This window comes from Dromaius novaehollandiae, chromosome 1 (genome assembly GCF_036370855.1).
Source record: "Dromaius novaehollandiae isolate bDroNov1 chromosome 1, bDroNov1.hap1, whole genome shotgun sequence".
NCBI lineage: Eukaryota > Metazoa > Chordata > Aves > Casuariiformes > Dromaiidae > Dromaius > Dromaius novaehollandiae.
In genome coordinates, this window is record NC_088098.1 from 137,554,346 (window position 1) to 137,574,845 (window position 20,500).

General features: G+C 39.1%; 2 protein-coding genes across 20 annotated transcripts; one reads left to right on the top strand and one right to left on the bottom strand.

Moving 5' to 3' along the window:
- Positions 1-32: 32 nt before the first annotated feature.
- TRAPPC2 (trafficking protein particle complex subunit 2) lies at positions 33-6,127 on the top strand. Of its 4 annotated transcripts, none has more exons than XM_064500245.1 (5): positions 33-156; positions 939-1,048; positions 3,046-3,188; positions 4,026-4,113; positions 4,803-6,127. In XM_064500245.1, the coding sequence occupies exons 2-5, from the start codon at positions 956-958 to the stop codon at positions 4,899-4,901; spliced, it is 423 nt and encodes a 140-aa protein (XP_064356315.1). In that variant the 5' UTR covers positions 33-156; positions 939-955; the 3' UTR covers positions 4,902-6,127. The 4 variants fall into 4 exon arrangements, with proteins under 4 accessions (XP_064356315.1, XP_064356332.1, XP_064356320.1 ...); XM_064500262.1 differs by having other exon boundaries at positions 3,046-3,161; positions 4,035-4,113; XM_064500250.1 differs by having other exon boundaries at positions 87-196.
- Positions 6,128-10,162: 4,035 nt separating this feature from the next.
- Positions 10,163-20,109, bottom strand: RAB9A (RAB9A, member RAS oncogene family). 16 transcript variants are annotated; one of them, XM_064500210.1, is made up of 5 exons: positions 19,989-20,109; positions 14,296-14,328; positions 13,229-13,265; positions 12,580-12,708; positions 10,163-11,249 (listed from the first exon to the last, which is right to left on the bottom strand). In XM_064500210.1, exons 4-5 carry the CDS (start codon positions 12,603-12,605, stop codon positions 10,610-10,612), a joined length of 666 nt encoding a protein of 221 aa, XP_064356280.1. In that variant the 5' UTR covers positions 12,606-12,708; positions 13,229-13,265; positions 14,296-14,328; positions 19,989-20,109; the 3' UTR covers positions 10,163-10,609. The 16 variants fall into 16 exon arrangements, with proteins under 16 accessions (XP_064356280.1, XP_064356262.1, XP_064356255.1 ...); XM_064500192.1 differs by having other exon boundaries at positions 13,197-13,265; XM_064500185.1 differs by having other exon boundaries at positions 14,296-14,391.
- Positions 20,110-20,500: the final 391 nt, after the last annotated feature.

A 20,500-nucleotide genomic window follows, 5' to 3' on the forward strand; every position in this document is an offset into this window, starting at 1 on the left:
AGGCAGTCTCGCGAGAGCTGGTAGCGGCCACCACCCCCCGGCCGCTGAGCTATTCCGGCATTGGTAGCGGCGCTGGAGCGTTACGGGGGCGCGCCGGATGCCGAGAAGAGTGCTTCCGGGAGGCCGTTAGGAGCCGTTGGAGAGCCTGCGCCCGGGGTAGGCGGCTGGGCCCGGGTGGCTCGCCTGCGGGTACAGGGTAAATCTGTAGCTCTGCCGCCTGTTGCGAGGGCAGCCACAGCGGAGCTTGGCCCTCCCCCTGGAGACGGCAGCCCTCGGCAATAGCGAGAGGTGCTGCTGCTGCAGGCCCGAGAGCGTGGGGGCTCAGGACGTTGTGGCGCGGCGAGGAGATCCCTGACGCGGTTTTTTGTCTCCTCCGGGTAACTGTGGAGTCGCTAGGGATGGGCCGGGCCGGGCCGCGGCGTCACTGCCCCTCAGAGCTCGTGGTGTCTCGCCTTGAGTCGCTGCTGTTGGGTAGCGGTGGGGCCTGTGCCACGCTGTGCGAGGGAGGGCGGTGTAAGCACAGACAGCGGTGGTGGTCTTCATCTCCATCCGTTCCCCCTTTTACTGCTGGTATGTAGGATTCACAGGAAGAAAAAGATGAAGATATTTTTCAGAGACTGATTTACGATGTTTTTTCACGTGATCAATAACATCTAAGTCACCGGGAGTGCTGTCGGTAGATAAATTGACTCATCTTCACTTCTAGAATAAGAGTTTTTAGGTAGTAGTAATTAGAATCACTTTCAGATGATGAGAGGCTTTCCATTTTTTTTCCTTGTTTTAAAGTAGAAATATGCCTACCTAAGCAAATGATTACGTTTTTATTCAACAGTAAATGCGAATAGGAAGTATGTTGGCTGATTTTTAGGAGCATTTTGAGATGCATTAAGAGTTTGTATGTAGCATCGTTAGTAAAGCATGTATATCTTTTTCATAAGGAACGTTATTTTGAAGAATGTCCGGAAGCTTCTACTTTGTAATTGTGGGTCATCATGATAATCCCATATTTGAAATGGAATTTCTACCTCCTGGAAAAGTAGAATCCAAGGTGTGTTGTTTTTTCTTTTTTGTCCCATAATGCTCTGTGGTATAATTATGGTGCATTCTCTCTGATAATTTTACAGTGTATGGGAATCATGAAGAAGATGTTGTCAAAAGTCTTATTAGTATCCACTTTTTTTTTCAGAAACTTAGAGATAGGGAGCAGAACTCTGGAGTAGTGGGTCTTCTAAAATTCCTTGCCAGATCATACTAGTTCTCTAGAAAACATGGTTTCCTTAAATATTCTGGTGCTTACTTGTGAAGATTATATGCTAGTCATGCTTCAGTCATTACTGTTAGTGCATAGTGCTTTTATTATGACTTCATTAGGTAATGCTGCTTAATGTCATTCTATCTTTTACAGCATCTGTACACAGTAATAAGGAAAAGTAAGGGATATAAATTTGAAAGCTCTATTTTATTCTTTTAAATATGTATAGTACAAAAACAAATCTTCTATTTAACCCTTAAGTCATGCCTCTTTTTCAGTAAGGAAGGTTTAAAACATGTTTTGGTTAATATGGATTTGAGAGCATGAGAAATGTAAGACTACTCAATATGTAGTGGGAAGAGAGCAAATTTATTAACTGTGATATTGCATCAAAGAATTAGTAGACTTTAGAGTAAAAGTGCATACATCTGTGTGTGTCCAAAAAATGGAAGTATATGCTGTCACTGATTTAAATGGCATGGTTTCATCTGTATTTTGAACTAGCGTTCCATAAAAGATCATAAATAAGAGTATTCAGATTAGACTTATTATGGGGATGTATTGAATAGTGGAAATTTTCATTTTCTGCATTCTGCTTATGGAAATAGCTTGACCCCGATAAGTTTCTTGTCTGATTGAAGATTTAGTACTAAATTTACTCCTGAGAGAATCTAATCTTGATACGCACTGAAAAACTAGTAGGCATTGGCAGCTATAGTTCTTGTTTCTGAGATTATTTAAGAGTGAATTCACTGCAGATTCACAGCCTCCTGAAGTAAACACCTTGTATGTACATGTAAATCAGCACAAGCTTTTGCTCTTTTGCTTTACTGCTTAGTCTATTACTCAGTATGTTTTAATGGAATTGGCAAAGCTGTTAATACTTTGAGTCAAACTTGATTTGGGGGAAGAATACAGTGCACTGCAAGGTGTGAGAGCAACATTAATAATATCCCTGTATTACAAGAAACCATGCAAGACTACTCACGTTTCCAGTCTAATAGAAGCTTACACTATGGTTTAAGCCCCTGTTTCTTCTTAGTAGATGTCTGCTAATGTTCTAGTTTTATTAAGTAAATGACTTTCCCCACCCAACTTTTTATATTATTAGAGCCAAGCACTGTGATTACTGTGTGAAGGCCATTACTGTTTATTATAGAAAGAGGTACAACTTACATCTACCAGAGAAAAACAATCAAAAAAAAAAATCTGTTTCTAGGCAAATTTCAAAAAAAGGAGAATCTTTCACTGATAATGCAATCAGTGAATCTGTCCTCTGTGTTTCTACTTTGCCTTCCTCTCCTCCACCTTTTACATATTTTAACCCATAGTTCAATTTATGTCAAATCTAACACAGAGGTTATGGTCTGAAAGATCCTAAATTGCTGTAAATTTCAGAAAAGCAGATGACTAGAAAGCAGGGAAAAAACTTTATCAGGGCCCCTGTTGTAGAAGGTTGAACCTCTGTGGGAGTTTACCCATTGGTAAACATCAGTGAATCCACATGAGAACTCATTGTTGACATGTAAATGCACAGAAAACAGGCTTTATTGGTTCTGCTGTTCACAAGACTATTTTGGTGACGCTTCACCTTTTTTTATCTTGAAACGAAAAATTGTGACTACATGTTATAGTAGTGTAAGTGAATCAAAAGATGGCTCATATGTGGCAGAAAAGAAGGGTATATAGAACTTGATGTAACTTGAGCACTAGTTGTTCAGCAGCTTGAACAAATTACCATTTGGATTTAACTTCCTGAATTACTAATCACCTGTTTTCCGAAAATGTATTAGGATGATCATCGCCATCTCAACCAGTTCATTGCCCATGCTGCTCTTGACCTAGTAGATGAGAACATGTGGCTTTCTAACAACATGTATCTGAAGACTGTGGACAAATTTAATGAATGGTTTGTTTCTGCTTTTGTCACAGCTGGACATATCCTTCCTTCCCTCTTCTCTTTGCCTGTAATTATGGAGCCTTTTGCCAGAAAGTGAAAAATTAGATGAAATGGCTTTGGAACAGATTTCTCTGCTAGTTTCAGCTATTTTTGTTAGAGTCACCAACTTCAGGAGGGAGTAAGTTGGGAGGCACAGAAGTTGTTGCATATTGGGACTAATTAGAAAGCTGGATCTTTCCATTTGGAGGAGCTAAAATAGCCTAATGAAATGTGAAGATTATATGAAGCAGAGGAAAGAGGAGTGAGAAGGGAATGGTAGGCGAGGGTCTGTGCAAGCTTTTCTTCTTCTACTTCCATCCATTTGAGAGTGCTAGAGAGGAAAAGCAGAGATAAGCATGCTTGGTGTCAGTCACCAACATCTTGAAAATACAGGTGTCAAGGCTTGATCTTACAAAAATATAATCCTGAAGGTGTTTATTGTGAAAGATTTGCTATTTATAGCAAGTAATCTTGAATGTCGTTGTAGTTTCAGGGATATGGGGCAAAAGTTGCTGAAAAGGTCATTTCAACTCAGAATGGCTTGATTTTAAAAAGAATAAGCTTGAATGCATAGGTGATTCCTGATGTTTCCATTTATATTTAAAAATTCCCACATTTGAAAACAAAACTGAAGCACTGAAATTTAGAAAGCATTATTTCTTTAAATGTCTCCTCCCATAGAGTCACTGCTGTTTCATGTACAGCTAAACATTTTACATATGTGCAAAATTAGGTGTAAATGCTTATCTCAAAGATGTGATAAATTTTGTCTTTTTTATTTGTAAAATTACTTGGAGAGATGTTGATGAAAGTTAAATTTTCCTTAATTGCTTTACATATGAGGTTCATAATGCTTCATGATGTAAGGCAAGAAGATGGAATTAAGAACTTCTTTAATGATGTCTATGACTTGTATATAAAGGTAAGAATCAACTTCTTATGAACTCACGGTAATACTTTTAAGTGTGTTCTGTTGTACATGCTTAAACTTGCCTGTATTACCATGTTTTCTTATGCTGGCCAATGTAAGGGAAGAAGCACCCATGCTGTTACAGTAGCCACAGTTGATAATGTGTGACAAATGCTATATATATTATTTAACAAAATAGATTTTTCTAAATCGTTTATAGATTATGCCACTTCAGATTTTCTTTCTCATTTTAGTCCACTGATTTGGGCAGTATTTAGTCACTTATGGTGATAATGAAAGCAAAGGACTGTTCTACAGAACAGTGTGGTAAAAATGCATCTCTTGAAGCAGGAGTAACTCTCGTTTTCACAGTCAGGCTGTGTTTCCACTAGATGGAGCAACTGCAAACATTGATTTCAAGATGGCCATCTCAGCCTCCTAGCAAGACTCAAATGGCTACTTTTTTAAAACAGAAGTTTCCACCAGTGTCATGATGGATTATTTCTTAGGATCCCTTACTGAGGGATGGTTTTGCATGTATATGGGGAGAATGCAAGGGCAAGTGACTTGAAAGTCAGTACTTCAGTGTTCTGTGCTCTTAAATAGCACTAAATAGCTGAAAGCTAATACTAGTTGTTACTTGAATTTTTTTTCCAGTTCTGGACATTGTGTATATTCATGAGTTTTTCTTCTTTCCTCAGTTTGCAATGAATCCATTTTATGAACCCAATTCTCCTATTCGATCAACTGCCTTTGAAAGGAAAGTGCAGTTCCTTGGGAAGAAACACCTTTTAGGCTGAATAAATAAATTTCCGAAGTGAGTGCTTTCTCGCACCTTTCTGATTACTTGAACTGTAGTACTTTTGGTTAGTTCTCAGCATGTCTGACACTCATCTTTCTGAAGATTGACAAATTGGATGCTGAAGAAGCTTTTTTGCTGATACAAATAAAAACAACCTAGCTTCTCTGGTTAAAAGATGTATCTTAAGAAGTTTCCATTTATATCTTATGAAAAATTGTTTAAAAATGTCAGGCTGAGTAGGTACGCTTTGAGACATATGGGTGTCAATGCATATGCAAAATTTAAGCTTCTTTATAGAGGGTGGGAGGAAATCGGTTCTAAACGCAAAAGATGTCTTTCATTCATGTGATTTAATATGAGCAAAAGGGAATTTTTGACTGTTTGGCCTAAATGCTTAATTTTGTTATAAAGCTTTCTACTTATAGTCATTAGCTGGAAAACTTACTCTGGAGAATATCAGACTAATTTTACCCCTCATGGTATTAAATCAGGTCTGTATCAATATTGTAATATATGTATATAAAGGAATGAGAGGGTATCAGCAAAGCTCTGCAGTGTTATCTTCTGTCTTTCAGCAAGTTCTAAAGCTTGAAATTGCAAATTACAAGATTTTTAGTGCAATACATATTTAGCTGCAGTGTTGTATCAGTGAAATGAGTGAATAAAGTAGACCAAAACAGTTCTGTTTCCCTTGACTTTCAGTCAAATTCACAGGTAGAAAAAAATGCTAATGTACATGTTTAAACCCATCTTTACTGTGCAACTCTATGTGCTGACGTTTCCAAAAGCATTATTTGGCCCATCTGGCTACTATTACATTATGAATTGTGGTTAGGGACTCTTTTGCAAAACTTGCCAGCATTCCAAAATGGCAATTTAGCAAATACACATCTAATATTTTCATTCATTTTACAATCTTTTAAATAGTCTGTTTCTTTTTCCAGCAAAACTGTGTAAACTATTTTCTTGTACCTTTTGTTTAAATGTCCAAAAAGTACTTTCTAGAACAGCTTGCCACTTCCTTTGGAAATTACATTTTGCATAGTCTGTATGACTTAAACAGCCATGTGAATAGGTGTTTTAAGTGTGCAGTCAGTCATTATTTCTTTGTAATGTATGCTTACTGCTAAATTGTCACTGTAAAATATACCATGAAAAAAAGCAACAAGATAATATATTAAGATCCAGATATTCACCTTAAATAAAATGTGATATGATGAGGTACGGATGCCTGTTGAGTGTACTTGAAATGATTTAAGAGAAAATTAGATGTCCATTGGCTACTTTTATTGGAGGAATAGGAAATGAAGATGGGAATACTTCTCTGTAGTAGTATTTAATAAAACTGCATCATACAGCACTTTGATAGTGTCACCTAATCTCATGTAAATCAACTGATTCTTGATAGATACATACATGAAATCAAGAGAAACACTTGAGGTAAAGCATTTGTATTTAAACAGTAGGAACCATTTAGTTGGAGCTTGTGCTGTTTTCTACCTCTTCCCTCAGCATGGATTTAACTGTACTTTCACTTAAATAACTGACATATACAATGTTTTTAAGTTTCTTAATTAGAAATTAATAGCTGTTGAAAATAAAAATTACCATACTTGCAGGGATCTAAGAGTGAGAAGTTGTAAGAGAACATTTTTTTTTAAATCCAGGTAGCAGCTGATTGGAAATATACTCACTGTAAAGGCCCACTGAGGAAATACTAGTGTTAAGTAGTCATTCATGTGATAATGAGAAGGTAAAAATAAAGGATTAGTGCTGAGAGTTTGTCACTTAAAGACTGGGATAATTGTATTCTTTGCTGTCAGTAGAGTAGGAACTTTTTATAAAAGAGTATTTTATCCCTTATTTCCTAAGGCAATTAGGCAAATGATGCCTATTCTCATGGTTTCCACACCTTAACTCTTCCAGTTTTATTCTGAAACTAAGAATGGTGAAGGGGAAGGTAGGTCCCATAAGCTTTAATGAAAACAGGCTGTTAGTGGCTGTGGAGGGGGAGAATTACAACCTAACTCATTTGACTAGTTGTTATAGTATTTGTAGTGGGGAACTTTATCTTATGACAGAATTTCCAAGAAACCTGGTTAGGTCTCTCTGTGATTCCCCAGCATATAGAGCAAAATTTGTTTTGTGTTGTCACTTTCTGCAATAAGCTGGAAGACTGCTAGCTGGAAACAACAGGTGGAAGACTTAGTTGTAATCAAAATCACAAATCTGCTCTAGCTATGAAACAGACAGTTCTGGCATGCATCAGGCAGTGTATTTCCAACACTATGAAGGTAAATGGACAGGGCAGAAGAGATACCTCCTCTGCAAGTATTAGGTACATACCCAAGCTCAGGCTTGGACATATGACTTCAAGTGAAGGCACTTATCAGTTGCAGTATGAAAAAGTAGTAGATAACCTGTATTTTGGAATAAGGGAAACAAACAAAAAAACCAGCATTGGTTAGAGGGGCTAGAATTGTTCTGTAACATACAAAAACAAGCATAAGGAAGTGACAACAAGCTAAGATCATGAACCAGCCTTAACAAAACTAAACTGGAAATACAGTTCCTAGAGTCAACTTCCTGCAAGGTTCTGTTATTAAAGAATAGTTAACTAGTTAACAGTCTGTCATAGATAACAGAGTCAACTTAGAGCTAGCGCTGTCTGAGGAACTATACAGCCACTAAAATAAGGAGCAAACTGGTTCTCACAGCAGTCTTGTGCTCTTAGCATCTATCTAATATGTTGTAACATGAGCTGTTAGCTGTGCCCTAGCTATTGTACAAAGCTTGAAGTGTAGGTAGAAATGCAGTCTCTTCCCCCCCATCCCTATTTTGGGTCTGTTTTAATATGCATAGCTTTCACCAATCTATTTGCATAACAGTGTTTTTACTTTCAGGTTCCTTTTTTTGAGGATGTTCTACCAGGGCTGCTTCTCTAACTTTCTTGCTCCTCTTCTTAAAGGCCATCTGGAATTTTGCATACATATCCTGTAGTATGCTTTGTCACTTTACAGAACCCTAACTGTTTCTAACAAGACCCCTAGTAGTTAAGCTACATTAATAGTGGAATTGAAACATAAGCCACAAGCGCCTGCCTTATCTCCATATTGAATCATAGATGCTAAGCCTTCACAAAGTATCAGAGTACATATTTATTATTAATACCAAAAACTTTATAACATTTATCCACATTTGCTTGTTATAGAATTTCTCCCTCCTCACCCCCACTTCTCTAAAGTACTCAATAGTCTCCCTCTCAGACCAATTCCTGACTTCAACACAACTGCTGTACTGTTCTATTTAATATAGCATGTAAACCCCCTTTATCTTTATTAACCAGTTTTGTGATTAGTATACAACTGCAGTGCAGCAGTTCCTAGGGCAAAAGTAATAAATAAAACTTCATACAATGTAAGCATATTAAACCTACTTCTCAGTTTGCCAGCTTGGTGGCTGTGTTTTCCCCTTTTTCCTTTCTATATAATGTCACAGTTAAGAACTGTTAGGCACAGAAAAGCCCCCTTGATCTTTGCTAGTTTTACAATAGTTCTCATCCTTAATCTGTTTCCTTTTAGCAGTCTCACTGACTTGAATTATATCTACAGTACCCAAGTCATGCTACCTTTATCTACTATTACTGTTTTGTTTCAGCCTTACCTCTGTGAATGTGAAGGTTAAAAGCAGCTTTAAGTAGTGAAGTATAGGTTTACTTTACAAGAACAATTTCATGGCATTATTTTAGTAGCCCCCAAAACAAGCCCCCAACAATCTTAGTTTTTAAAGCTTTTTGTTATCTCCGTGTAAAATTAGAAGACTGCAGTTAAGATTCTCTTTCCTCACAGATCTTTCAGCCATTGACTACAAATCTAATCTAAATATGACATAAATAGCAGCTCAACCTACACTTAGCAATTAGGTAACTAAAGCTTAAAAAAGAAAAAACAAAAAAGCTCTCTTGCAGTATATGTAAAACTGTCAGAATAACATTGTACTAAGTCTGTGAGTACAAAGATGTCACTTCTTAGCAGAAGCCAATCTATGGAATAAAACAGTCCTGGAGAGGTACAAGTAAGAGTACAATACATCCAGAGCAGAAAAGTGTATTAAAAGCTACAAGAAGAGTTTGTTTTGCAAGCTTTACTTTCACGTAATTACACCTGGTACAGAATTTGAACAGATACGTTAAGAGAAAACTCCTGCAGTTACTGTATGTTTAAGAAAGCTTTTCCCATGTTAGGAAAAGAGAGTTACTCTATAGCAAGTAGAGTCTGTGTAGTTTAGTGAATAACATGGTGTGTCCTATAGGCCTCTGACTTCTGTTTGAAGTCTAAAATGCAAGTACAGAAATGCCTGTTAGCAGTCAGACTACACATTGAAACGAGCACACCATCAAGTTTGTTCTTACAAGCATACTGTGAGTACTACTATTCTTTTGAGAGCCAACTTTAAACAACTCATCATACAAATATTCTACCACTGAACTGCAATGGAGACCCTCAAATATCTGCATTACTTTATGGAGACTGTCCATTAAATGTGGAACTTATTTCTGTTCATCATCCTGTAACAGGTACAGTAATATTAAAGACATTGGAATTTTTAATTTCAGATCCTACAATGGCAAATTAAATAAGGATCAAATTCAGCTGAAGTGTTAACTACAGGTATTTACTTACACTAGAGCTAAAAAGCTGTCACAATCTACTATAAGTCAAGAGCTTCCTGAGTTCTATGTATTGCCAATCCTTAATTTCACAGTACAGAGATCACCAATAAACACATTCATAGCTCAGGTGAACAGGACCAAGACGACTGGAATTTAACTTTAAACTAGAAGTCCTCTGATAAATTTGTCATAACTTGGATCCCCCAAAGAACTATTAAGAGCTTTCCAAATAAAGCATATGTTTTTCATAACTAAAATTGTTGCAACTTCAGTTATCCAGTTTTTACCTGATTGATCAGAAGCATGCTAGAATAGGAGTTAAGGCAGAGACATGTACTAACTTTAGAAGTCATAAGTATTTTGCATTAAACTGCTGGGCAAATTAGTACAACTTTAGAATAGTAAGTGAAGGGAAAACAAACATTAAGTATGTAGGATTTTTTTCCCTACCTTAAAACCTACATAAAGTCTAGTGCTGTTAGGCAATTACAGAAGACCCGAAGGAGGATTATAGTAACTTACAATTAAAAAAAACAAAAAACAAAAAAATCATGTTAGAGATTAAGTACAACTCACATTGAAAGGAATGTAATGAGACTGATGTTTTTAATATCTAGCATTGTTATGAAACTTTTAGTGAAACAAAAATGGAATGCTGATTCCATAAAAATATATACACATATATAAAAGTTTCTTTGTATCTGAATTCCAGAACCATTTCTCCAAAGTAGTGCTTCTAGAACATTCAAGTTTTAATTATATTCAAAGTATTTATCATTTGATTAACTTGGCAAATTACATTCTTATATTAGTATATTTTTACTTGACACCTTACTAAACAAAAGATGTCACTAATTCAGTAATGGGTCACTCATGAGTGGAAGTTTTTCGTATGTTCCCCTTCGCTCCCCCAAGAAAGCAGCAGAGTATTACAACTTTAATAGTAGAGTGGAACCCATTTGTTATATATCACACCTTTCCAATCTTCTTATAGAGCAAGCTAGTCAAAAGTAATTCAGCAAAAAAAATTTAAGTCAACAACAAGATGAATTAGGTTTCGGTTTCCGATGAAGGTTTACTGTATCTGTTTGAATAAAGTGATCTGATCTATCTTCAGAGGCTAGAACTCTTCTGACAGCTTCCTCAAAGGCTGCTGCAACATTAGTGGCATCTTTTGCACTGGTTTCAAAATAGGGATGGTTGCCATTATTTCTGCACCAGGCTTGGGCTTCTTCTGTAGACACTTGCCTTTCATTAATATCAACTTTGTTACCCAGTATTACAAATGGAAAACTTTCAGGCTCCTTGACATCTGCATAATAAATGAATTCTTTCTTCCAGTTGCTTAAGTTCTGGAAACTTTGAGAGTCATCCACACTGAAAGTAAGCAGGCAACAGTCAGAACCTCTATAGAAAGGAGTCCGCAAGCTCCTAAAACGTTCTTGACCAGCTGTGTCCCATATCTGCATTGTAACAAAGTGTCCATCCACTTCCAAATCTTTATTTAAGAACTCCACACCTATTGTATGGAACAGCTGTGCATCAAACTTGTTAGTGACATATCTGTTCATAAGCGAACTCTTCCCAACTCCACCATCTCCTAGCAGTATTACTTTAAGAAGTGATGATTTTGCTGCCATTGTTATGGGAATGGATCCTCCTGGTTTTCTAGACCTGCAAAGATTAAGAAACTGTTAAAAAGCAGAGTCCTGAAAGAGTGAGCAGAAAGTTTTAAACACACTTACACACATGAATATCTAGGAAAATGTTAATTAAAATCCACCATCAAGTGTCACGTACAAAAATAGGAGGACTATGCTAAATAGGTAAGGTGTAGATATTTACAGCAAGAGATCTTTTCCACAGACTGCAGTCTGCATGGCAGTAAAAGCAGTACACTGCATGAATTACTGGACTGTCACTTAAAATACTTGTCCTCATAAATCTGAAGATCTTAAGTTACAGCATAATCCTCCAAAGTTTGCACAGAATAGAGAACAAATTAGATGAATGCAATGATTCATTTACATTTACTGAAAAAAAAAATCTGTCGAAGAAAGAGGAGTGAGGATTTTGTAGAGTGCATGCCTTTATAACTAGTCATTTCAACCCCATATTTCATCAGCAAAGTTATTTTAATATATAAAAGTGAAAGAGAAGCTTTAGGAATAAAGCAGGACACTATCTATTATACTGTAATTACTGCTGCACTTTACCCTGAGTTGTGACCAAGCAAGGAATTTTAAATCAGCTCCCAAGGAACACAGTAATCTACAGACCAAATGCAAATGCCATAATTTTGGAAGTCACATGGCTAGCTTGTTTTATTAGATAGTATTGGTACACAAGCATTCAGCATTTTTGCGAGCATGCTGTATACACTGGTGCTGAAAGAAATACTACCATTACAACTACTACAAAAGCAAATTCTCTGCTGCTCCTTTAAATGGTACTCAAGGAAAAGGCTAAACACTGAAGCCAAGTCTACACCAACGGTTCAGTTAATAGTTAAACACTTCCCCTAGAGTAATTCAAAAAGCCTTGAAGTGCTGGTAGAGAGTCCGGCTGCCAGTATAGGGATGGTAAATTAGTGGCAACAATGACTTTTCTTTTTTTTTTTTTTTTAGTTAGTTAGTTCATTGGTATTTTTGCCTGCCCAAGGTTTGCCCTCACTACACCAATAATTTTACAGTAACACTGCAAAAATAGAAAAATAAAGTATTTTAACCCTGGGGGTAAAGCTTCATTTTGAAGAGCCCAAACTTAAGTGGGTTTTTTTGTTTGTTTTTTAAATGAGAACTGCTGTTTCAGTATCTACCTGACACTGAAAGAGCTCAAATTAATTCAAAGTAGGCTTCTATTAAAATAGTGCCTATTTAAAATGGAAATAGGTCATAAGTAGCCTGGCTCATCCTTCTCTGAAGGAAGGAACATGGTCTTGCTAGTTGTGATTAATGTTACTGGTATATACATCACCTGTGGAGTACGGTTATAGAATTAGTACCTGATACAAGCTGGCATATGAATCATATGATGTATGCTGCCTTAGAATCAAGGCCTGCATTAGAAGCTGAGAATTTCAGGAATTCTTTCATCTCCGGCTTTCCATTGTTGAATATTTGTTAGACACAATCTACAGCAAGGTGTTTATAAGAAATGCTTTCAAAATATAAGCGACAGTGACTGCTTCCAGTAAAAGTTCATTCAGAACAAGTAAGTTTATTCATTCTTGTACTGCATAATTAAAAACAATGTTTATAAAAATCTTCAATATTTGTACAAAGCTTACATCACAACAGTATTGGGAAAAAAACTGCTAAAGAGCTACAAGTGGATTCTTTAGTTACCTTTCACAGAGCTACGGGATAATTGCTATGGCTCATGACATAAGCATGTACCATTTTACATACATGTAAACAACAGCCTTACTACAATCACTGGACTATTTACATATGTTTTCCAGGTTCATGCTGAAAGTCTTTAAAATGCTCCAGTGTCTCCATTTATCTCTTAATTCCTGCTATTAGTTAAGGTTAAGTTATTTGACCTACTCCATTATATAGTAACAACTTTTTAATAAAATAGTGTGTTTGCGAGAACAGAGGATACTGGATATTTCACCGTTTCTCCACTTCAGTGGATGGAAAAGATACAATTTTTTTTTCCTCTTCTATTGAAATCACAGCTTCTCTAAAAGACAAAATGTGAATAAGCAACCAACTTACATTCTTCAGACTGGTACTATGCACTTGTTTCTTTGGCTTCTACATTAAAGAATTGCACTTAGACTATAGTTAATACTATGAAATTATCCATGAAGCCACATTTGAAACAAATCACAAGTAAGGAAACTGTTAAACAATATCTAGTATTTGTGTGCATCTGGAACCTGAAAAGTTAACTTATACAGTTTAAGCTACATGGAATTTACAGCAAGATCTAGGAGATTGATGACCACAAAAATACTTACAGAGTAACTGTCTGCCCAGTGAAAGTCAGCCACGTAAACTATTAAAAGCATGTCAGACTAGAACCAAACTGGTGCAACTTTAACACAAAGGCTATAGAAGCAGTCTTCACAGTACTGATAAGCAAGTATCTCAATATGATGTTGCAAGCAACATCACTTTCCAGTACATTCAGCTTCCGCAAGTAGAAGCTGTCAGGTTCAACCAGCACTTCATATTTTTGTAAAGTTTTTAGTTTGAAATAAGTAGGAGGTATGTTCAGTCCTTTAGGCATATGCTTAGAAGCCTCACCTGAAGCTGCACAGAAGCATATTTAAAGGCAAACTTAAGTGTGTATGTTTTGAAGCAGCAAAGACTTTATATAACTACAGACAGCTTCTGTTGACTATATAACCAACTGTTACATGTATTTAATCATTTGTATACATGTATTTAATCATCTAAAGCATTTACATGATTTAGAGTATCTGCAGGATCAAGACAATAGTTTCAGCACAGTGGGCTGCTGCTGTACTTCCCCTCCCCGCCCCGACATCTTGAAAGAAGTTATATTTTAAAAAGATTACTTTTTGTAATTAAGTTTTCTAAATTACAAAGCCCTAACACTCCAAAGACCAATGAAATAAAACACTTAAGTCATCTGCAGGATTAGTGTTACTCCTCCTGTTACATACTAAGTTCATCTGTATTATGCTTTGGGGAGAAGCATAAACCTGTCAACATCTGATACCATATTTGTGAAGATTTATTACCTTAATTGTTCAGTTTAAATCATCATTCAGCATCTGAAAACAAAATGAAAGCTTGATTTCCAATCTGTATCTCATTGTTTTAACGAACATCAGGAACTGCAAAACACCATAGAATTACAGTTTATCACACAATGAGAAATAACTGGAACAAATATCTATTAGCTTAATGCAAAATAGTCTCAAAACCTAATGCACAAAGGAGTCTGTAAACAGAAGATTATCTCCCCTCACATCCCCTATTGTTTTAATATTTAACCCCAAACAAGAAGTCCAGAACAAAAAAGTCAAAAGCAGCCCCACTATGGTCCATTTTGATAGCAATTTCTGAATTTCCTCCTCCAGCTTCTAAGGAATCAATCTCTTAGACCACTGACTTCAGTATTCCTTTAAATACAGGGAACACTTTCTACTAAAATATTATTTCTAACACTATCACACACCAGCAGCCAAGCAGTAATTTAACTGTCTCCTCACAGAATCTCCCCTTTAAATGGTGAATGGCAAGTCTGAAACACTTCTATTAGCAGTCTGAACATTTGATGGCAAGACTGAAAACGGCATACTAAGTCACCTCAGAAAAATCAGTTCCTGTTACAAAAATTTTTGATTTCTAGCCCTTCAAAGGTTAGGCAGACAGATGGGACAGGGCAAGTGCGTCTCTGTCTTTATTTTCCTGATTCCATGATGGCAGCTTCAAAGCTGCCTGTTCACTTTGAGGGCAATTACCTCTTTTAACATTTAGGTACTGAGGCAACAGAAATAGATTCTTTCTCTAGAAAACCATAGCAGTAACATGTAAGCCTAGTCTAGGAATGTCATTTTTATTATAAAAAAGTCATTAAACAGATTTAGGAGGACTTGCTTACACCAGAGAACATCAAAGGCTGCAAGAGGACAGTTATGTGCTGAACTCAAGCTTTGTCTACAGAAACGCACTGTTAGCCAACACAGTAATCACACTGTAGCTATGGTGCCAGCAAGGTACAACCTCACTTAAAACTATTACATCAACAGAGCAAGTTGAACCGATTTACAGTTCCACCTTTACTGGAGTGATACCAGGCACAGCAACAGACCAGAAAACACAGCAGCTTAATTTTTGCAGCAAGTCAGTTTTTTTGTTTGTTTGTTTTTAAATAAACTCCAGAAACTGGATTTGTTGCAACTGGACCACTGAATTCCTCCAGTATTACTGAAGAAAGAAAACAGAAGTAAGACACACTTCAAATTTTCAGACTATTGCTTCTCCAGCTGTACCTGCTTTCTATCATCTCTAGCTTGAAAACAGGCAAAAAAACTATTTAGTTTGCCATTTTCAGCAAACGGTTGCTACATAAATCACTTGCTATATGAAATAAAGACTAAACTCAAAGGCTTCCCTCAAAATATGTGGTGCTCAGTCTTTGAGGCCATTCTTTAAAGAATTTTCTTAATAAGCCTTCAGTTCTCCAATACCTGCTTAAAATTAAAGTTGTTAAGGAGTGTCAGTTGACTTGGAGATGGCGACAAATGCAAGCTAAGGCAGACTCAAGTTCGTTCCAACCAATCACACTTGTTTCACACATTCAGCCTACAGACCCGCTTAAAAGAAGACCACCTTTGTCAAACATTTAAGAAGAAACACTATATTTCAAAATATAGAGCCTTTTTACTGACAAGTACTCACAATTAGCAGTTCCATAACACTGACAATGTTTCATAACTTCTTATGAATTCTCAAATTTACACATTAAACACATTATCAGCTTTGAAGCTTATTCGCAGTTTTCTTTACTAAGTCATCTTCATCTGTTAAGCCACAAATATCAGACATTAATAGTTTAGAAAAAAGACACCAACATTTCAAATATTTCTTCTGGAAGAAAATACTTCCCCTGTGATAACAGTATCAATTTACTCTCTCATAAATCACTTTTTCTTAAAGCTAACTTAAAGCTTTTGACAATATTTATGATTTTAATATGGAAAAAGTTGTTTTCTGTGGGTTGGTTGCAATAGCTCATCACATAATGACACAACTTGCTTCTCCATAGACTATCTGAAAATCACAAGAACTAGCAGAGTTGCAGCAACAGGGGCAGAATCCAGAACTAGTCAAGTGTTGAAAACTACTTTACACTCAATGTTAGTGTGGTTTTTACATCCCAAAGCCCTCAGTTACTACAGCATATTTATACTCATCAACTACAGCAGATCTGCAAGTTTCCAAAAAGCTGAAAAGAAAGCACAGAAGCAAGTTTATCCTTTTCTTCCTCTACTCAGGCCATTCATTGTTCATGTATTTAGAAGAAATTGGCCCATGAGAAACACTATAACAGCTGTTTTGCAAGACATGTTTGACCTTAAAATACATTTTTTTTTAAATTAAAAGGGAGGAAACATACAGCATTTTCACTTAATTTCTGTATGTTTTGTACTTTTGAATGCATTACAAGCTTGTACACGACACAGCCCTAAAACTGACCTTCCCTCCATAGGGGACCTACATAAGAGCTATGTACTAATAATACTCCTTCACTAATGGCCTGACATACTCAGTGGCATCTTTCTCGAGAAACCTGGAAGCTCTTTAATCGGATGGCTTGACCTATTAAGATTCTAGTATCTTGTAAGCCTTCCTTCCTTTATATGCGATTCTGCTACTGCACAACTGTGAAAATAGTTTGGGTGTTGGATAGATTTTGATTAATTTGATGACAGGTTATCAGAGACCTCCCCCCCCCCCAATCTTCCTTCCTTCTGAGTTGTCTCTAGCTCCAACTAGACTACATATACCTTATCTAACACGGGAACGCCACTAACACGGGAACGCCACTAACACGGGAACGCCACTAACACGGGAACGCCACTAACACGGGAACGCCACTAACACGGGAACGCCACTAACACGGGAACGCCACTAACTTTTGTAAGTATTTGTATTACAAACACAATTCAAACTAGCTTGACACAATAAAAAACAAACAAACAAAAATCAACAGAATGCACTGATAAAGTTGCACTCCCACTTTCCCATTACAACTCCATGCACACTGTTCCACCACACAGGGGAAATACTGGCAGTTAAGGAGATTCCCCCTCCCCTCCCACCGGCAACAAAGTGGTGTTTTGTCTCATATGTATAACCAAAAAAAAAAAAAAAAACCACACCTCAAAGAAACTCAAAAATGTTAAGTCCAATGTAGTTCAGTGCTCTAGTTCAAACTGTTGCCCTGCCATGACTCAGGACTACGCAGGAAACAGCAGCCAAAAGCAGGAATTCCTCAAGTCTGCATAGCCCCTGGATCATGAAACTGTCCCAGCGTCTATTGCCAGATCACTCTACTTATCCGAACTCACATCTAACCACAAAACTAGATCAACAAAACTTCTCAGAAGAAATACAGGCATTTATATCTCTGCTAATTTAATCTTGCAGAGACCTGGCCTTCACGTTCCATATCTTGTTCCCTACTTTCAAGCAGAATGGGCAGACCGTTGCTTTTTTTTTCCTGAGTTAACTAGTTTAGGTCTCTCAGCAGCTCCCAGCTGAACATCTCCCAACTGAAACATTCTGTTGTGTTCAGCCAACTCCAAAACATCATTAGGTGCTGCTGGTCTTGCTCCAACCTTTATTTCTAAGAATTCGTGAGACCATGTTAATTGACATTCTCATTACAACCCACTTCTCTGTTACTGCTTCCACCCTCCCAGTCTCATCAAGCAGTTATTTCTGCTCATATGTGCTAATCTTTTTTCCCTTACACTAGTTTCCTCTTTCCTCCGGGGACTCTTAGCAATAGAAGTCTGTATTGGTCAGACTACATAGTTATATTGGTAGGAATATGAATTCACAATGTTACCAAACCCCATCCCTAAGAAAGCAACAGTTATTTCTCACTAAACCACCAGATTGTCTACACTGTAGAGAATTAAGAAAGGAGAAAAAAGAAAAGAAAAGAAGAGTATTAAAAAAAATTAAAACATTTGACATGCTTTTTTTTGGAAAGTTCTTACTCATTGTGAAATATTTATGTAAAGTTTCAGTCTTAAGGAGCTGAAAGATCTGTTTTCACAAGTTATTATTAAATTGGAAAAAAAATACAGTTTGAAAAAAATCAAATGCCTCATTTGATCCTCAGCAATTTTTTTGCATATTTTAAAGTTTAAGAAAATTGATGGGTCATGTGAGCACTCAGAAGTGAATCATGCATGACCAGAGATCATCCTAAATTCTTTAATCCTCCTTATTTTTAACTTAATGGGAAAAAAGCTTTATTAAAAGTTAAGACAACAAACAGAACTCAATGCAACCTGAAAGACAAAAAGAGAAAAAACAAAAGAACAGCATTCAGTATAAATTCCACTTGTAATAGGGACACAGATGCAGTGCTATCCTTTGGTTAGGTTTCTCCAGGAATCAAGGTGCCAGAAAAAGTCTTATTTGGGTAAGTCCAGCAAACAGTTCTCCCTCCAGTCTGCCTTTACTGGTTGTTACTTTATAAACCCTACTGCTCTAAAAATAAAATAAAATAAGGAAAAAAAGCAAAAAAAAACCCAGTATGGACAGTGACAATTTCAGTGCTGTACAACTTAAAAGAGTCAAGACAAATAAAAACACATGCTTATTTAGTAGAACTGTACAGAAGGGGGAAAAGAGAAGTAGGGTAGCAGATTCCAGGACACCTATCTGCAAACAAATTAGTGTTTTGTTTAAATTCCAGAATAAAAAATTAGCCAAGGAGTTCCCTACTAACCTACCCCACTCAAATTAATAGAACTCAGTGCCCCCCACGCAGGTAGTTACATGTGATCTTGGTAGAGATGGCATTAAGATACTGCAAGAAAGCTGGTTTAAAAGGCTGCTACTTTTGTAACAGTCTGCTTTTCATTCACCTATTTTAAAGAAGTAACACTTAACATGAAATCTAGCACTGACATAAGAGACTGAACAATGCTAACCTACTGCTTTTGGCTCTCCGGCCACCGCAAAATGGAAGTTTGCATGGCCATCTACCGCGGTCACAAGAGCAACTGGCTGCCGCAGACAACAGAGCTAATTCATGCCGTCTATTCAGATCGAACTAACAATATGTTAACTACACCGCTCAGCGTCCCCCCGGCAGCACAGAAGTGCCTCCTCCGCGCGCAGCGGCAGCACAAGGCAGTGAAGGGCTCTCCTTGCTTTAACCCGAGGGATGTTGCGGACGCAGGTACGAGGCCACGCTTCACCGGGCAGAGCGGGGACTGATCACGCGGCGGCCGGGGATCGCCCCGCTGGAGCTGCCTCTCCAGCGAGGCGCCGCTCGCCCGGTCACGGGATCCCCGATCACGCCACCTTCCCCCGCGGCGCGCACCAGGCTCGGGGAGCGCCCGCCGCCCGCCCACGGCTCCCGGCCAGGCCGCGCCGCCCGCCCCGACCGCGGCGCCGGCCCGCTGCCCCCGCGGGTTCGCACCGGCCACCACCGCGCAACGGCCGCGGCACCTGGCGGTGGGAAGCGGAGGGCAACCAGGCCCTGCTCGCCCCCCCCGCGCCCCCACGGCCGGCGGCGCTCGCGGCGCGGCGGCTCTGGCCGGTACACCGGCCCCGCCGCCCCGCGCGTCCCGCCGACCCCCGCAGCCGGCGGCGCTGTCCGCACCTGCCGGCGGGAAGGAGGGGATGGGGACCGCCGGAGGGAGAGCGCGAAGGACGGCCCTGCCACGCCAGCCAATACCTGCCCGCGGGGTGGAGGCTGCCGCCAGTCTCGAGCCGCGGCTGCACCGCTACCCGAAGCCGCGACCGCTGCCGGCCACCGGAAAGGAAGAAACAACATGGCGGAGCGGGCGGGGGAGGGGGGGCGGGGCCACGTGGGCCGAGCCCAGCCGGCGGCCCCTCCCACCCGGGGCGGGGGTGTGGCTCGCGGCCCCGCCCAGGCGGGACGCGTGGGGGCGGGGCCGCGGGGGCGGGTCTGGGGCGGTTGCGCATGGCGCGGCGGCCGCTGGGCTGCGCCGTGAGCCGGGGGGCGGTGCGGCCCGGCAGGGCTACTCCCCTGCTGCCCCGGCCCCGCGTGGGGTTAAATAACCCCCGGCCGGGTGCGCGGGCGGCCTGTGCCCACGTCCTCGCGCTGCTGCCCGCGGCGCCAGGGAGCGGGCGGTTTGTGAACTGGACTGCGAGGAGCAGCCGGACTGACTGACACTTGTCACATCCTCCCTGGCCCCGCGCTCTCGGCGCTCTTCGTGTCCCTGG